Genomic DNA, 18292 nt, shown 5'->3' on the forward strand with positions numbered 1-18292 from the left:
CATGTAAAACATGCAGTGCTGGTTGTCCTCCAGGAACGTGGCTGAGCAGCATTGATAATAACGGGTTCTCCAAATCTAAAACACTTACAAACAGTTCTAAATGTAACTTTAAGAACCTTTTAAAGAACTGTTTTGGTTTATGGACATGTTGAGGTTATTTTTTTATATATTTTTTTAAATAAAATTAGGTGTTCATGTTTTTCATTATTAAAATATTTTTAATTGTTGAATTTGTCATATTCCAAGAGCTGTGCGAGCGTGTTTCTGAATTTCATTTAGACTTTTCATTCTGCAGACTGCTGATGAGGCCTTACTTCATAAAGCCAGCGAAGAGAACACAGTCTGAATCCAAGTTCTCAAGTTTCAGGACAAATCTACGGAGATCGAGATTCGTTTTTCAGTGTTTTATATTGTTTGAAAGACTTTTTTTTAATAATGATTCACACTATACATCACTGCTGGTTTACAAAAAAATCCACCAAACTAAATCCTGTTGCATTAATTCACTTGATTTTGATTTTATTGTTAAAAAAAAAAAAACAGAAAATGTGTATATTACCGTGTTAAATGAGAATCTGAAATATTTTATGGCTTATGGCTATGATTTAGTATTCAAAATATTTTAATTTGATTATGTTTTAGTTAAATCGGTCTTACACTTCATATGTTCAGAACTAGCGTAATTACGAGTAAAGAAATGCTATCAAACTAAATTTCTAGTGCTTTTGTCTTGGTTAAAGAGTTAATTATATTTAACACGTAAAGGTGATGCAAAGTCATCTGGTTTAAACAGTGATTTAACATCGGAGTACAGGAGAACAGTTTCCCTGACGCGGAGGGATTCCCTCTTGCCCTCCTCCCCTTGCTTTCCTCACAAGAGGCCACAGCGTGTCTCTGCTGCCCTGTCATCGTCATCTGGTGACAGGGGCTCCGATAGATAGACGCAGTCTGTTCAGCTACAAATCTGCAGCGCAAGTAATGTCAGGACCGCGGCACAGTATGAGGAGGATTATGACCGATCTGGCTTTGCCATCAGCGCGTTTGGGACCCACACGGTGAGCAATATCAACACTGTCCTGAAGAGCATCTGGAACGACCTTTCCTAATATGCCGAGAGACACATTTCGCACATCTTCTCCATGTTTTCGTGTAGCTTTAGACAGCAGCTCCACCTGTAGCGCTTACAGTCTTGTAGACTTGCGTTCAGCGAGATGTTTCCACATGATGAAGAGCCTCTCTGCGCTCACCGACATCCAGAAGAAGCTGTTGCACCGTCGCTGACAAACTTTTCATTTGTCTGGAGGCCGTTTCTGGACAACCTCGTTGTTAAAGTTTAACCAGGAGTCAAATCATCGCGATTCCGAATCACATTGTAAATTCAGTGCAGAGCTACAGGCCGATGCAGAGTCCTTCAATTAATCAGCCGTGTTGGACGCGTCAAAAACAATCGTGCCAGTCCTTCCGTGATTACCTTCCCTCTTTTCCCCCATGCAGAGATGTCAAAAGAGTTGTATAAGGTCCACGCGTGTTTTTATAATGTCATCGCCAGCCTTAAACAGTAGGTTAAGACACCACTTCATCTTTTATACCCTGAAGCAGTGGTTCTCAAACTTTTTTCACCAAGTACCACCTTAGAAAAAATTCGTCTCTCCAAGTACCACCTTACGACGCTATTTTTTAACCAGTATTAAAAATGGCGTCATAGGCCTAATTAAGCAGCTACAGGTGTGCACAGTTTAAAAACGATGCAGATTAATTCCTATTATTAAGAATATGTATTATTATCAGTCACTTTAAACATTTGAAATAGTCTGAATATTAACTGTGCTTGCAGATTAAAAAAAAAAAGTTTTTGTTAAAATGTGCTTTTAAAAGTTCATTTAAAAATGGCGTTGTTCTTAAAAAGTAAAAAAAAAACTGCTGTACTTAAATCTAAAGTATTCATTGTAGCCTATTCATCAAAATGTTGCTTTTACCTTATAAATATAGGCTATATGTCACATTCCTACACTTTCAGACAAATCTTGAAATATATGTTAAATGTACATATGACAGGGTTCATACAGGCACAGCCTAATGAAAATCAATTCCAGCACCTATTTTTTTTTTTCAAGACTGACATGTATTGAAGACCTGAAAAGTATTCTCAGCAACCCATAAAACATTGCATAGGAACAGATACAAATGAAAAACATAAAAATAATATTTATTAATCATATATTAATAATATAATAAACCTGCACTAAATGCTTGTGAAATCTTTTTTTGTACTCAAGTAAAAATACTATTACACTGCTAAAATAACACAAATTTTAGTAAATAATACTAATATTAGGTAAAAGTACAAAGTACTCTTTTAAAAAGTACTAGTTGGTTACTTTTGAAAAAAAAAAAAAATCTGATTTTCATTATGAAATAACTTTTTTTTACGTGGAAACCTGATGGTTTAATTGCTTAAATCCCAAAGCTACATGTACAGAAAATTGCACTAACAAAGAAAGTATGGTCGATTTTTCCTTTCATGACAATTAATCTTTTTCAATAGCACTGGTAAAACTACCAAATAATCTTTAAGGCCAAAGAGACACTTTTTGCCCATTTTTTTAAACGATATTTACAAGCTTTGAAAGGTTTAATGGAAGTATATGGTAAAAAGATTTAATTTAGCCCTTTATTTACATATTTTACACTATTTTTCTTTACAATATGGCAAATTTGTTTCTTAAAAAGCTGTACATCACATGTAGATTTTATTTTACATTTAACCTAATCTAAAATAGAAACTTTAAAAAAAATACAAGTACACTGTCAGTAAAAAAAAAATTTATAAAACAAATGACTTTATTTTACTTGAGGTATTTGAAATGAAAACACTACATTAATCAAAGCAGTGCTTTAAGAGCCTTATTGTTAATTTTGATAAATAAACAGTAAGTAACAACGGATTGCTTTGACCTGTAATGCTTTAAGACAGATCAGAATACAGCTTAATGTATAAATCACACAAATACCTCATCCAAAAACATTTCCAGCATAATTATTTTGTCGTAAAGAAAAAAAATAAAAAATACACCTTTGCTAAAAGTAAGTTTCACTTCACAACACAGCCAAATAAGAAGACCATTAGCATTGTCATCGATCATGTATCAATCTATTTCTAAATACTTAATAACGTGAATACTTTTGACTAAATTTAGTCAAGGAGCAAAGATAAATAATGTCTACTTTAATAGTGGGGAGATCGCGATTGTATTCAATCTGAGCACACACGCGATCATGAGAGCACTTGCAGTTCATTTGAAAAAAAGCATATTTAAGAGCTCACATATCTGTTTTAGCGATTTGCGTACATGAATGCGCTCTCGTGTTAAAATAAAGCACTCGCCGCATTTGCAGAAATGAGTTATTGCGCAATACCTCCATTCCCGCGCCGCCATTCAGAATGTATTTAGAGGAGTGACAGGTCAGAGGCGAGAGACTGGCTGTCGGAGAGCGAAACGTGTATGTAGATCATCAAAAAGGCAGGAAATATGTCCGCCGTTTAATTACTCTGCTAGACATCTCTATAGTGAAAACATCCGAGAAGCATTAATCCAACAAAACATTTGTTTTTAAGTTGTTTTTTCTGTCTCTGCAACACAGAAAGTATTTGTCCCGCCCTTACGTTTCACGCAACTAGACAAGGTCGACTGTGATTGGCCACTTTTCATGTCGGTCAAATCACGCTTCAGAATCAATTCTTAAACTTCGGGAAATGATTTATAACAGCTTATGACACATTGCACTAAAATAAACATTCTAAGCACAGCGTTGTGATCGTACGCTTCACAAAACAGCCAATGCAGATCACATCAATGTTATATTACGCATTAAAGGATTAAAAGTGTTAATTGTTTCTTTCATTATTCAGCGGTTCCTCCGCGTACCACTAGGAGGAAGCCCGCGTACCACTAGTGGTACGCGTACCACAGTTTGAGAACCACTGCCCTGAAGAATAAACGCGAATACCTCTACCTACATGGCCCCCATCTTTGGTCTCGCCCTACGCTACGTCATGAATAGAACGCGTTCTGCGCCGCGAGTGTCAGAATCCACCAGACGCATCACAGAGCAGACGTGTATTGAGAAGCTCCGCATTTCATACTCAAACAAGGCGAAAAATCCTAAATTAACTGCAGTAAACTTATTTATACACCCTAGAGAGCGTTATTTACCGAAAATAAATGGAACAAAGTATGTCTAATGTTCCAGGTCCTTCGGGACAAAGAAGACAGCCGTCTACACTGGGAATAGGTCCATCTCCTGGTTCTGGTACATGTTAATGTATTTTTATTGTTTGATTGATGTTGTTTAACCCTTGTGTTGCTGTTCAGTCGTTTTCATCCCCTCTGTGGTCATTTTGAGGCCTTAAATTTCTGTTTCAACATAGTTGAACATAGTAAAAGAGTAGTCAATTTAAACAAGGGTTAAATACGTGTTTTATTCTGTCTGTTCCGGCATAACTAGAAGCTGTCTCAAATGAACATGTTGTTTTTTGTCTTTCAGTGCAAGAAAAGTATGACCTGATGGAACTTGTGGGAAAGGGCCATCACGGCGAGATCTATCGTGCTATTAGAAAAGCCGACGGACAACAGGTAAGTCTATTCTCCCTAGTCCAGCTTAGAGGACATCAACTCTGGAGAAATGCTGTTTGATTGCTCACTCATGTTTTATTCTGCTTTTCATCTACAGTTTGCCATCAAGTCAACTACTACAGAACTTGACAACAAAGTGGTAAGCCTGAAAACATCATCCGTGATTCATATTTGAAGCATCACAAAATACTCTTAATAGATGAGTCTGTGTACAGCTGTGGTTATACAAATAACTTCTGATCATTTTGTGATTCACTGCTGTTTTCTGTTTATTTACGGTTATGATGGGAATTATTCTGTGCTCTGTCGAGTTTTGATGCTGAAAATTCAACTCTGCAGTTTAACAGTGACTTTATTAATGGCCTTTATATTTCTGTTATATTTCTCTCTCTTTATAAGAGAAAAAGGACTGGCAGTTTATTTCCAGTAATCATATATATGATGATAATAATGAACATGCACAATAATGTAGCATCCAGCACGCCATGAATAATTATTATTTACACTTTTAGTGTCTTTAAGAATATTCAGATTGTTTTATTCTGCAACATGTTGAACATTTAATAGGCCATTTATTTTCAAACATGATGATTTTCTCATGTTAATCTGGGTTACGACATTGAGAATTCAGAGACTGTTTGTCTTTTATTCATTAACACTGTACTGTAAAGTCTTCTCGTTAACATCAGTTAATTTATCTAAAGTAGTTTAGTTTATACTTTATTATAGTGTTACCTATTGTACTTTATAATCTTTTTACATGTATTTAATAATCAATACACTAAGTATTGTTGTTGTCATACCTGCTAAATTAATCTGTTTCACAGCTCAGCTCAATATCTTGATAATATCAAAGCTTCCGCAATTCATCACACCAAAATCTAATACAGTCAGAAGCCAAATTACCAGATTTTTACATCACAATTGACACGACCAGTACAGATAATGTATATCAAGCTCACATATTGCAATTCAAAAGCATAAATAAACACACAGAAAAAAACATGAATCACAAAATACGGAAAACTGCTGATTTACAGATTTTCTTTTACAGTTATATGGAAAAACAGGATTACATGTTGTTGATCTGCAGCTAATGTGCACTTTATCTTTAGCCTAGGTATCCGGGACTCCTACCAAATGAAGTGGCCATGATGACTCTTGCGAGACGTCCACCCAGCATGCAGCTCCCCAGACTCTATGAATGGTTTTGGGATGAAGAGGAAACATCAGACGGGGTAAGTCTATTTATTCAGCACATTTTATGCACGATGCGCTGCAGGAGGGTTTGTCTTGATTCTTACTGTCATCTTTATTTTGTAGCTTAAAATTCTTAAATCAAGAAGCATTTCTGGACAAGTAAATACCTTTGTCTTGTTTTCAGAAAAGCTCGTGGGTTAATAATATGGCGGTGCGGTAAGCGAAATTAACTAGTTTCTTCTTTAATATCTATCCTGAATGTAACTGGAATCCGGTGTGAAGACTGACCTGAGGACTGCTGTCATGTGCTTTATTTTAACTCATTGCATCTGCTTTCAGGAAAATAAGAAGATAATGCTGGTGATGGAGTATTTTGACTCGTGCCAAACACTGGAGGAGTTCCTGAAGCGGAATGAAGACCTGGATGTGTGGGACGCGCGCACTGTGATCCGGCAGATTGTCAAAGCAGGACAGGAGTGCTTGCAGCGGAACATCTGTCATTATGACATGCATGACTGTAACATCCTGGTCGTCGAACCGTTTCTGTCCATCAGGCTAGTTGATTTTGGACGAGGGAAGCTCATGATTCCTGGTAAGTCTGATTGTTGCAGGAAGGAGCAGAGCAATTCCATGCACATGTCCACCAAACAGCGAAACCCTTTCTACGTTCTTTTGTGTAGACTTGTATTTTACAGTACTGTAAAACCGTTTTTTTTTTTATTTGAGAGCATTTACGAGAGCATACAAAGTATGTTGTGTACTGTAAACTCAGACTGTTTGGTCACACTGATGTTAATTTTCCTTATTTAAAATGTTTACGGATGGATATTTTTCTGATCTCGTAACTCTGTGGTTAGTTGTTTTGGGAAATATAAACCGATGCTTCATTATAATGTCACCATATACTTCCTCTGTTCATTAATGTCTTGAGTTTTTACTGTAAATGTCACATCCGTAACGCTGGAATTGCTCAGCAGTGAACTTTCTTTAGTGTAATGATCATGATTACTGAACTGTTTGCTCAACACCTCACATCTCTCTCTCTTCCTGACACATGCAGGGAAACACCCACGGACCGATACCAAGATCTCTTCATCAGAAGCTGTTAATGTGACCGTGAGCCAGCTGTTTATCCTCATTAAGGAAATAGCAGGACATTGTTCCAGCATCCCTGCAGGTAAGAAGAAGACTCTAACTAACACTGTCCAACCCTCCTGTTGACTTACGGGTCAGAAACCACTCAGGCCCCATTTAACCAGCAGAAAAACCCTGAACAATGTTCTTCTTTTATCTTGAGCCTTAATTATTTATGAATAATGAATCAAGTCATAATGGATTATTTGTAGCCTGCTGTTTCAACTACCTGACCCACATGCTCTTTGTTTTACCCATAACCAAATCATAAATACATAAAGAGAAGCTACACACAAATGACACCTGTCAATCACTTTTCCACTGGACTCTGCATGAGTAGGCAGAGTGGTCTGTGTCCGTATAATGGCGTCAGCAAACTTGGTTGGTAAAAAAAAGTTTCACTAAGATTAATTAGTTTAAGCAGTGTGCTGATGCTGTGACGCATTACCTGATAGATTCAAAAGAGCAAAGAGTCATTAGACAGAGACAAAATTAATTAAATATCACCTTTAACAACTATAGAGAGACGCTATCCAGAGGATAGTTCAGAGGCAACAGGAGGGATAAGTGCTGTGTGTGTGCGTGTGTGTGTGTGTCATGTTTTCATGTGTCGCTTGTGTCCATCTTTAACCCACTTTCTCTTTTAAAATGTGACAGAATTCCTGGCATTTGTAGATAACTTCTATACCCTTGATGAAAAAGAAGAAGATGGGATACTGCTGCCAGTGGAGGAGATTCTGAATCACCCATGGCTGAAAATCAAATACCAATAAAGACTGTTGTATACATGTGTAGTTTATGTTGTCCACCCAGACACAGGACCCGTTTTAGAGGAGATTTAGAGCGGTTCAGCATGACGTACACCCCATCAGCAGCAGGAAGCCTGAAACCACTGAAACCATTTCTTTTTCTCTTGTCCAGTCACAAAACAGTTTTGGCAGGACCTTTGCTGTTGGCTAAATAACAATATAGAAACTGACATTCCATCCCTAAATTTGATTAAGGTTTTGGTTTATGCAGATGGTTTTTCCAAAAAAAATCCTTTGATGTGAAACATTATTATTATTATTATTATGGGTAAATATTATATACACTAAAAGTAAATGGATTAAGAGTAAACCCTCGACTAATTGCTTTAAAAATGAATGTGAAACATATTTAGAGTCTTTAAAAGTAATATCCAAAGAGAATAAGGCTACAGAGGAACTAAACAAAACTACATCTGAGTCTCCTTCCTTTTAAATAATGTCTCTTTATTTTTATTTCAATTTTATTTGATTGTTTTTGTGGAACCCTGATGAAAAGTTTTTTTCTTTTTATTTTAATGTTATGTGTTAAAATGTGTGTTTGCACTGTATAATGTAAATGTGATTGGAAGTGTGTATATTTTGTTAAATGCCGTTTTTGTTTCCCGTTTAAGTTTGTATATTGATCATTTAAAAAAAAAAATAAGGTTTTCATTCTTTTATGTTTGTCATTTGTTGTTTTGCTGTTTTCCGCTTCTGCTTCCCAAATTCTACACTTCCTCCAGCGAGGGTTGCAGTCAGAGCTGCATGTGAATGAGGGCCGGATGAAGCGCCCCTGTTCAATTAGTGCTCACTGCAGAGCCATTTGGGCAGAGCTGAACTCCAGCGAGGGGGAGCTTGAGCTCTCGCTCCTCCTTCCTTGCACTTCTTCTACGAGTGATGTCACTGGGGGTTGGGGTTAGGGGTGGGTTTACACATTAAAACTGCTTATAGGAGGAGGAGCAAGAGCTCAAGCTCCCCCTCGCTGGAGCTCAGCTCTGCTCAAATGGCTCTGCAGTGAGCAGTGTCTCTCCCCGTTGGTCCACCAGTTCTAGACCGACAGCTCCTCCAGCCAATCAGGTGAGGAGGGAAGCTGATGAGCTGTCAATCTAGAGCTAATGGGCCAATGGGGAGGCTTCAGCCGGCCCTCATTTGCATGCAGCTCTGACTGCGACACTCGCAGGAGGAAGTGCACAATGTGGGAAGCAGAAGCGGAAAACAGCATCATGTCAGAAAACAATGGAAGTATGAATTCCTGATGATCTGATTTGGTCACTGACCACATGTGTGCTGCTCTTCTATCATTTCTGTGAAATTGAGACTGTACGCAGAGCGGCCTGCGAACCCCATGGAGTGTGTTGAAGCTGTTTTCTGCTGATCAAACTGTAAACTATTGTCTTCAATAAACTGTATCTCTGACTCCTGCTCTTTGTTCATCACACCGGCTGCTTGCATTAACACAAGTCAAATCCTTCAGCGTAGTGATACGGCACTGTAATGCACTCAAAACATGCCTGAACTACTTTATCTGTGTGTTGATCTGACAATAAGTGTGAACACAACACAAAACAACACAGAGAAGATCTGTTTTACAGACTGCAGACTCAATTTAGCCTTTATAGAACAATATTGATGCATCTGTCATGTTTAAAGCACATTGCCCGGCCATTTGTGTGACTATAATGTGAAATATAAGAGTGTGTTCACTGATATGAGTAATCCTACTGTAATATCTACTGAACTAGTGCCAGGGCTCTTTTAATGTCTGACCAGCAAATGTTGAGCTTTAGCACAGAACAATGGTTAGAATGGAAATGACAGTCACAGTTGAAGTGGTAAAATGTATAGTAATGCAATATACAGTTACAATAAAATAATCAGCTGAACTCAATCATTAATGGGGGTAAGTGATGCCAGCTTAACCCAGCCTCACTGGCCAATTCAGCACAGCCTGATAATGATGTAAGACTAGCATGATCCAGCAGTTAGAGTGAACATCTTGCTAACTGTATAAAGACTCACTGTGTTGCCTACTAAAGTCAATATTATCCAGCTGCAGGCCCGCAGAACCCCACACGTTCTAAGCACACACAATCTAGGACACACGATTTAGGCAAACCATATATGGTTACGACGGATGTTAATATTATTAACCTCTTTTTGAACTTCGACATCGATATATTTTGATATACATGGTTAATAAATATTGTACACAATAAACAATAGCATTATGATCAGGACAGGTGAATGGGGAGCATTATTTCGCCATTCAGTAATATAGACTGGACAGTTTTTAATCATTATATGTGATCAGTCATTATTATCTGGCAATAATATGGCAGATACTCGTTTGCTGGCCTTGCTGAATGATCTAAACTGGACAGGTTTAATTTGTATAATGGACTCATTTATAATGAAGGAAATAATAGCAAGTTAATAAACGCAATAATACATATATGTAATAAAAATCTTTTTACATGTAATAAATGTATGACACTATATTAATATTTTACTCAAGCGATTTAATAGTGTTTATTTTCTTAACTTTCTAATTACCTTTTAATTATGAATTCCCACATTTAATACTGTAGTAATTTATAGTAAGCAATGTCTTGTTTTTAAACTAAAATTTAGCTATAGGAACAAATTAACTATTACTAATTAATAAAAAAATAAGAATATATATATATATATATATATATATATATATATATATATATATATATATATATATATATATATAACTAACAGCTGTGACAGTTAGTAAAAGATAAATATACATAAACTTATAATTATAATCAGATAAATATATAGATCAGTTAAGATGATCAGTTTATAACTATATATATATATATATATATATATATATATATATATATATATATATATATATATATATATATATATTGTTTAAATTATTAACAATAGTAGGCTAATTTATTTTAATGTGACACATTATTGTTTGCTTTTTATATTTTACAACAAAGTGATTTTAACCAAGTATGAAAAGATTAAGAACCTGAATTAGTTTATTACACTTAATCCCACAATATAGACAGTCTATGATGTTTTCTTTGTTTATGTGGACACATGGATAAAGTCTTTAACCAATTATTTTTACATAATTTGAGTTCAGAAACTGCAGAGATGTTAAAATGATCGTTACGATATAATAATAATAATGATAACTGAAATGGGAAAGCATATTTGTGAAATTCAATAGGTGGCGATAATACTAAAGAGTTAGTTAGTTACCATATATGGTTAGCCAAAATCGTGTGCCTAGAACGTGTGTGGTTCTGCAGCTGGATAAATCTCACTAAAGTACTAAAACAAACTTCACTCTTGACCAAAGAGCATAGAATCACCAAGAGGCGACACTCTAGTGCGATTTGGGAAACAGCCACTAGATGCCGCTAGTGTCACGCCGCGCGGCGGCCATTCAGCATTTAACTATTAAAAGAGCTAATGATAAGTGTTGTAGTGTCGTCTTCCAGGTTGTATCTCCGCTTTAATGCGCTTTTTCAATAAATAAATAAAAAATAAAGCAGCTGCTTGCCATCGCAACAGAAATAAGATCCAGTGGACGGCCGATGGCTTTCATTCAAACGGGCGGAATCTCGGGGCTGCTGCTGGGCGCTGCTGTATTGGAACATTCTCCTGAGTGTCGCCTGACCTGTTGGTGATTCTGAGCTCTTTGCTCCTGATATAAATCATCACACTTTCCCCTGTGTTTAATTAAAAAGCGCTTACCTGTTGTAGAGATGGAGATTGGTGACCGGAAGTTCCGGAAGATAGAAAGGTGGAAGGAAACTGAAGCTGTGAGGAAATAAGACATTTCACCGTCGTGGACAAGAGAAGTGAAGAGACATGTTGAGTCAATGATCGCAGAAATGTCCTCTTGGAGTATCAAAGTGCTTTGTTCGCTGGATTTATCCAATATTCCGTTACTGGCCGCCGTTGAGACTCTCGCGAGTTCGCGGCTGTGAACAGCTGTTACCGTCACCGAGGATCATCGTGAATATTCCGGTCAAGAAGTGAGAGTAAGTCACGTCGCAGATAAGGTAATACCTAACGTTATTATACGATAAAGTAAGAGTATAACCTGTCTTAAAGAAACCGGACTTTTGAGTGTGTAACGCAAGCTTTCAAGAAAACTACCGTTATTCCTCTTTAACGGACCGTTATGTTGCCTAGTTACGAGACCTGTCAATCATCTCCTCACCTCACTTTAATTTAAATATAATTATCTTATCGCAGATTCTGCAGCAGGATTATTATGCATTCAGAAATTATTGACCAAACACGTCTTTAAAAATGTTGTTGCTGATAAAACATCAAGCGGAAACCGTTTGACTATATTTACCGAGGCTTCTCGGTTGGTCTCTCGCGTCCGCCATGTTTGTAGTTTTACACTCTTTACCTGCGTTTGTAGTTCTATTAGAATTCAGGTTCAACCAGTATATGGGGTAAAGTCTAGAAGGGATACAGCTGCGGATACGCACATCATTATAGCATCCATCTTTTATCCAACAATGTATAACAATAATTAATATTCTACAGTACTGTGAGTTGGCTTTAGGGTCGGGGTGGAAGTAGGGGTTAATAAAATACAGTTTATTGGGTAATTTAATAAATAACATGTATAATACTCGGTACAGCTACTGTTTTTACATTACTGTGACAGTTGGGTTTAGGATTGGGGTAAGGGTAGACTTTAATAAAATATAATAAATGAGAAATGTAATAAATAATTCTCATTAACTTTCAGCCGTGACCGTATCTGATCCAGCAACAACCGTCTATGTATGTAAGCAATATTATCTATTACTTAACAGGCAAACATATAAAATTACGGAACCCCGGAAGGGACATAGTGGAGTTGAAAAAAAATGGCTGGGTGAAATAAAATAAAATATGTGGGAGGAAAATATATATTTCTAAGTTTTTGCGTTCCCTCGCAAAACTGTTTCTCCACAAACACTTCCTGTTCACTTCACTCACATAAACCCTCCTGTTTTTGCTGAAATTCTCCCATATTTTATCATTCTGTCCCACTTTCTTTACATTAAATCTGTGCGTTGATCGTCGCCTTTCATATGCATCCTCTGAACCAGTGAATGCCTGTATAAGCGCTGACAGACGCGCACCGTACAATAAACTGATCCCAGAACTACCCTAGTGACTGCTGGCATACCTTTATTTCTGAGTGTGTACTGATATATAGCATAACTCAGCTCATTTAATTTATGGCTGATGCAAATATATTAGCCCTACACTGAAGTCGAGTCTGCTGGCCACCACAAACTCATTCGCTCCATGCTGTGCATATGACAGGATTATGAGAGCTGCTCAGCTCAATAACACACACATGCTGAGATGCTGGAGTATGATGAGGGTCTGAATATTTGTGCCACTCTGTCAAGATAAAAGTGCTTAAAACACCTTACTATGACCTTATTTTAAAGATGAATGTCTAATAATACTGCTAAAACTATTCTTTTTATTTTATATATATATTTTTTATTATTATTATTATTTGATATATATATATATTGAATGGTGGAGCGGGCCGAAGCAGTGGCGCAGTAGGTAGTGCAAGAAGGTCGCTGGTTCGAGCCTCGGCTCAGTTGGCGTTTCTGTGTGGAGTTTGCATGTTCTCCCTCCGGTTTCCCCCACAGTCCAAACACATGCGGTACAGGTGATATAGGTAGGCTAAATTGTCCATAGTGTATGAGAGTGTGTGTGGATGTTTCCCAGAGATGGGTTGTGGCTGGAAGGGCATCCAATGTGCAAAAACTATCTAGATAAGTTGGCGTTTCATTCCGCTGTGGCGACCCCGGATTAATAAAGGGACTAAGCCGACAAGAAAATGAATGAATGAATGAATGAATGAATGGTGGAGCTTCTGGAGGTTGTTCAGTAAGGAGTGTTTTGACTGGTGGATGAAACACTCAGTGATGGGCTAAACAGAATATCCTCTTAAATAAAAGATGTTTAGGAATCGTGTCCTGTTAGGAAGGTCTCAATAATAGCGCGCACACACACACACACACACACACACACACTCAGAGCATCTTCACATGCACATTCAGCAGCTCATAAACACATCTAACAGAACTCTTCATGCAGGAGTCATCCGAGAGCTCCATATGAACACAGCGGTGAACATTTACATGTTTATGTCAGATGCAGATGTGTGCACATTGGGGAAATATTTCTGCTGATAACTTTTGACTTGATGAATTTTAGTTGTGGATTTATGAATTGTGCTGTGCATTTATGAATGCAAATGTTATCTTTTTGAGACTGATCTGGCTCTATAGAGGAGATGTGGAGGACACTAGTGCTACACACAGGAGATGTTTGAGGAGGACACACTCTCAACCGTGGATTCAAGTGGCGTAACCACAGTACAAGCAGAATAATAACCTCCATTATTGATTAATTAAATTGATTAGTACTTACTTATTAGGTGCAGCAGAGTGACGCTCCTCCACACCGGCAGGAGGCGCAGATACACACGCGCTGCTCCCATACAGCGACACCGAGAGACGGATAGACGTCATGTGGAGTTTGAGCTCAAAACAATGATGTTTCTGACAGATAGAGCACAGACTCTGGGTTTGTAAAGCAGAGAGAATGATCGCAGCGCGCTGTCTGGCGTCTAACGCGCCGCTCAGGGTGATGTTCAGGGCGGGAGGATCGAGCTGTGTCCAGCGGAAGGTCACAACTGTGCTGAGCGGTGAAACAACCGAGAGACACACACGGAGGAGAGCAGGAGCTGCTGAGAACTACACACACACAAGAGGAGAACACAACTACAGCAACACACCAGCTGAACACCTGCACAACTACACAACAGGTGACGCGCACAGAAGAGAAGCGCACCTGAGCTCTCTCTGCCTCTATTAGACAGTCTAATGGTCGATATAGGACTAATAGCAGCAGTGTACTCACAGTTCTATATTTAAATATCATAATACACTCAAACAATTTAATCAAGTGTTGTTCTCCATTACTGTCATATTCCCATTATGAAATCAGGATATAAATACAGATATTAAGCAGCAGAATTGTTGGAAAATCACCATTTGACTGTATTGAATAACACTGTAATGCTTTCTGACTAGACATTACCATGTGTCATCATATTTATACTGATAACAATAATATGTCATCATTCTTAATGTGCTTTAAACATCACAGATTTGGCATTATCATATTTTAAACCTGTATTGGATGTTGTAAAACCGTATATATACGCATTAATCTCATATTCAATACTCCTGCATTATGAATATGAGAAGCTGAACCTGTGTGTGTGTGTGTGTGTAGAGTGTGCGCAGGTGCTGGATATGCCTCTGCTGGTGTCTGCGCTGCGGCAGGAGAACGCAACCGATATCTGCGTCATCAGAGTCGCGCCGGAGCTCAAATACACCGATTACATGATCATCGTGAGCGGAGCGTCGCCTCGACACCTCAGCGCAATGGCAGCGTTTCTGATCAAAGTGGTACAGAAGAGAATCCGCATTCACACTCACTCCAGATCACTTCTTATACACCACAATGTAACGGGCTAAACTGTATTAACAAACACTCCAGTTCACTTCTGAATCACAACAACAAGAGGCGAAACAGTATTCACACTCATTCCAGATTCACACACACACATACTCCAGTTCACTTCTGATTCACAACAACATAAGAGATGAACCATATTCTTATTACAGATTCTCATCAGTGTAACAGGCAAACAGACATTCACTCTGATTCACTTCAAATTGCAGGAGCCACTTTCACATTCACTCCAATTCACAAGAATATAACAGGTGAAACTGTATCCACACTCAATCCAGATTTACACACACTCCAGTTCACTTCTGATTCACATCAAGGCAACAAAGGCAAAACTGTATTCACACTCATTCCAGATTCACACCAATATAACAGGCAAAACCACATTTGCATTCACATCAAATTACAGAAGCTGCATTCACATTCACTCCAATTCACAGCAGTGTAACAGGCGAAATCGCATTCACACTTACTCTGATTACCTTCAAATCAAACAAACTGCATTCACTTTCTCTGCTTCATTTCAGATGCAAAACCACATTCACACTCGCTCTGATTCCAGAAACCACATTCACACTTACTCCAGTTCACACCAATGTAACAGACAAATGTCATTAGGATGTTGTGTGTAAACCGGACTGAGGTGTAATGGAGTGTGTGAATGATTGGTTTGATTTCACTCTTTCTGTCTGCAGTTCAAGACTCTGCGTAAGGATGAGGAGCGACATGTTCGTCTGGAGGGAAGCGACTGTGATGACTGGAAGTGCATCGACTTCGGTGTGTAGCGTTTGTGTTTCTCGTGTGTGTGTGTGAGATACGGACTGACTGTAGTGTTTATGACTGATTGACTGTGTGTGTGTCCCTCAGGCTCAGTGGTGGTTCACCTGATGCTGCAGGACTGCAGAGATCAGTTTGAGCTGGAGAAGCTGTGGACGCTGCGCTCCTGTGATGAACAGCTGAGCCGCATCCCTGCTGAAACCCTGCCTGAAGACTTCATCTACCACAACACACAACACACACCATCAGCCAGCTCAAATAAACACACTGACTGACTTCACAAACACTGTGTGTGTGTGTCAATAGTGTCCGTTTGCTGAATTACAGATGCCCATGGGAACACTGCTCAATAATAATAATAACAAAGATAAGGGTAATAACTTAATCCTCACAACTATAACAACAGTAACCACATTATATTAACTATAACTGTAATGATGATAATAACCAATGTGAACTGCTATATTGCAGTCTGTTTCTTTAAAAGGCACCTATTATGCAAAAATCAGTATTATAAGAGGTTTAAAGACGGTGTGAGTATCTCCAGCAGCCTCTGATGATCAACATGAGCTTATTGTGTTTGTTCTAATCAGACTTGATGCAGAAACACTTTGATGACATTTACAAAGAATGTCAATCAGAGGGGGAAAGCCCTGCCCACTAGTGCCCATCATCTCTCCATCTCATTAGCATGTCCAGCAGGCCTGAGTGAGGAGCAGCCGTCTGTCCATTCGTGTGTGAGCTGCTGAAGATGATGTCAGCATAGACTCAGAGGATTATAGATGTGGAGTTCTAGATGAACAGCGACAGGAGCATCAAGCACACACACACACAAACTGCTGCCTCACAGCACAATCTCATTTGCATTTAAAGCGGCAGTCACCAAAACACCACAATTAGGATCAAAGTCTAAAAGGGTCGATGTCAGAGAGCTGGAGAACATCATCTGTGTGTGTTCTCAGCTCACACACACTAGAGACAGCGGAGACGCAGTTTACAGCATGTAAGGGCATAATAGATCCTCTTTAAATGCAGGAGTGGTGCGAGATCGTGTCCACACTGAGCTGTGTTTTTGGCCGTTTGTCTCGCAGGGATGGATTTGCTCTTCAGTGTTTGGACTTGACCCACACTGAACTGAACTGAGCTTCAGCTCTGAACACTAGAACTTCTGTGTTCAGCTGCTGACACACACTCTACAGTGTAGAAGAGCTGGAGGAACACAGAGGAGCTGAGCTGAACTGAACTGATGACATTAAAGTCATCTGAGTAAAGAACAAATGTGGGCGGGGCTTGATTTGCTTGATGGGGTGTTGATTGGATTTTCAAACAGCTGTGGTCTGTTAATAGGGCAGGGGTGTCCAAACTCAGTCCTAGGGGTCCGGTGTCCTGCATAGTTTAGCTCCAGGTTCCTTCAACACACCTGCCTGGAAGTTTGAGTATACCTAGAAAGAGCTTGATCAGCTGCTTCAGGTGTGTTTAATTGGGGTTTGAACTAAAATATGCAGGACACCGGCTCTCCAGGTTTGGGCACCAGTTATAGGGGAATTACCAACCTACGTCACACAGGTTTAGCCATGCATACCAGTTGCAAAAGAAAGACTAGTTGCAATAGCAAACATGTGGTGTTGTGCGGTAGGATGCCAAATTCGAAAGCTTGAGTTTTAGCATACACCACACTGCTTTAATGCCAACCGCAGACGTCTTTGGCTAAAAGGGAGCTGAATGGAGCTAATCTCATTAGAAATGCTGGACTCTGCAGAGCTCATGTTATATTGGGTAAGTTGACGCTCTGCTGAATCAGACACATCACTGGTTTTTGATTGCAGCAATGACAGTTCAATATGGTGAATGAAACTGCAGACACTGAATGCTCAGAATGAAATGTAGACATGTGTTCACACACCCTGCCGTACAGCTGCAGTTCACTGTCAGAGTTCTGCTTAATGATTATCCAGGCCTTGTATACAGGGCTTAATTTGTGCCAGAACACGCTGGATCCGGCACCTCATTTTACAGATCCCCCTACTCACCCGCCCTTCTCCCCGGTCCGCTGTTCGCTTTCACTTTGTTCCACGACCCCCCAACCCTCTTCACTTTCGTTCGTGATAATCAACCCCCGCCCCGGCTCTTAACTTACATTTGTGACACCCCTCCGCTATCCAACGTCCTGCTACCGACCGCCCC

General features: G+C 38.9%; 3 protein-coding genes across 5 annotated transcripts in view; 2 read left to right on the forward strand and 1 right to left on the reverse strand.

Moving 5' to 3' along the window:
- LOC137488006 (uncharacterized) overlaps nt 1–14551 on the reverse strand; it is a 28594-nt gene extending 14043 nt beyond the window's left edge. The window contains exons 1-2 of the mRNA XM_087288090.1: nt 14222–14551; nt 11507–11572 (exon numbers count right to left, since the gene is read on the reverse strand). The gene's annotated coding sequence lies outside the window, so the exon portion shown is untranslated. The remainder of the gene's footprint in view (nt 1–11506; nt 11573–14221) is intronic.
- LOC147840474 (serine/threonine-protein kinase pim-2-like) lies at nt 881–9172 on the forward strand. Of its 3 annotated transcripts, XR_015512184.1 has the most exons (8): nt 4087–4311; nt 4546–4634; nt 4732–4773; nt 5750–5872; nt 6174–6426; nt 6895–7011; nt 7626–8560; nt 8729–9172. XR_015512184.1 is itself a non-coding variant. In XM_087288232.1 (7 exons), the coding sequence occupies exons 2-7, from the start codon at nt 4566–4568 to the stop codon at nt 7739–7741; spliced, it is 720 nt and encodes a 239-aa protein (XP_087144358.1). In that variant the 5' UTR covers nt 881–1055; nt 4546–4565; the 3' UTR covers nt 7742–9172. The 3 variants fall into 3 exon arrangements, 2 of the variants coding, with proteins under 2 accessions (XP_087144358.1, XP_087144357.1); XM_087288232.1 differs by lacking the exon at nt 4087–4311 and adding an exon at nt 881–1055 and having other exon boundaries at nt 7626–9172; XM_087288231.1 differs by having other exon boundaries at nt 7626–9172.
- Nucleotides 14264–16392, forward strand: malsu1 (mitochondrial assembly of ribosomal large subunit 1). Its single transcript, NM_001326615.1, is given in 4 exon segments — nt 14264–14618; nt 15092–15267; nt 16027–16108; nt 16199–16392. Coding segments are annotated over 4 exon segments (666 nt in total). The 5' UTR covers nt 14264–14395; the 3' UTR covers nt 16384–16392.
- The last annotated feature ends 1900 nt before the right edge of the window (nt 16393–18292 follow it).

Source organism: Danio rerio, chromosome 16 (assembly GCF_052040795.2).
Source record: "Danio rerio strain M-AB ecotype USA chromosome 16, GRCz13ab, whole genome shotgun sequence".
NCBI lineage: Eukaryota > Metazoa > Chordata > Actinopteri > Cypriniformes > Danionidae > Danio > Danio rerio.

Bases quoted from the DNA above. Each gene is read 5' to 3' on its own strand.
- LOC147840474 (XM_087288231.1), top strand. From the start codon at position 4,224: ATGGAACAAAGTATGTCTAATGTTCCAGGTCCTTCGGGACAAAGAAGA. The intron at 4,312-4,545 runs GTACATGTTAAT...TTTGTCTTTCAG, and splicing joins AGGTCCATCTCCTGGTTCTG to TGCAAGAAAAGTATGACCTG. The intron at 5,873-6,173 runs GTAAGTCTATTT...ATCTGCTTTCAG, and splicing joins AAGAGGAAACATCAGACGGG to GAAAATAAGAAGATAATGCT.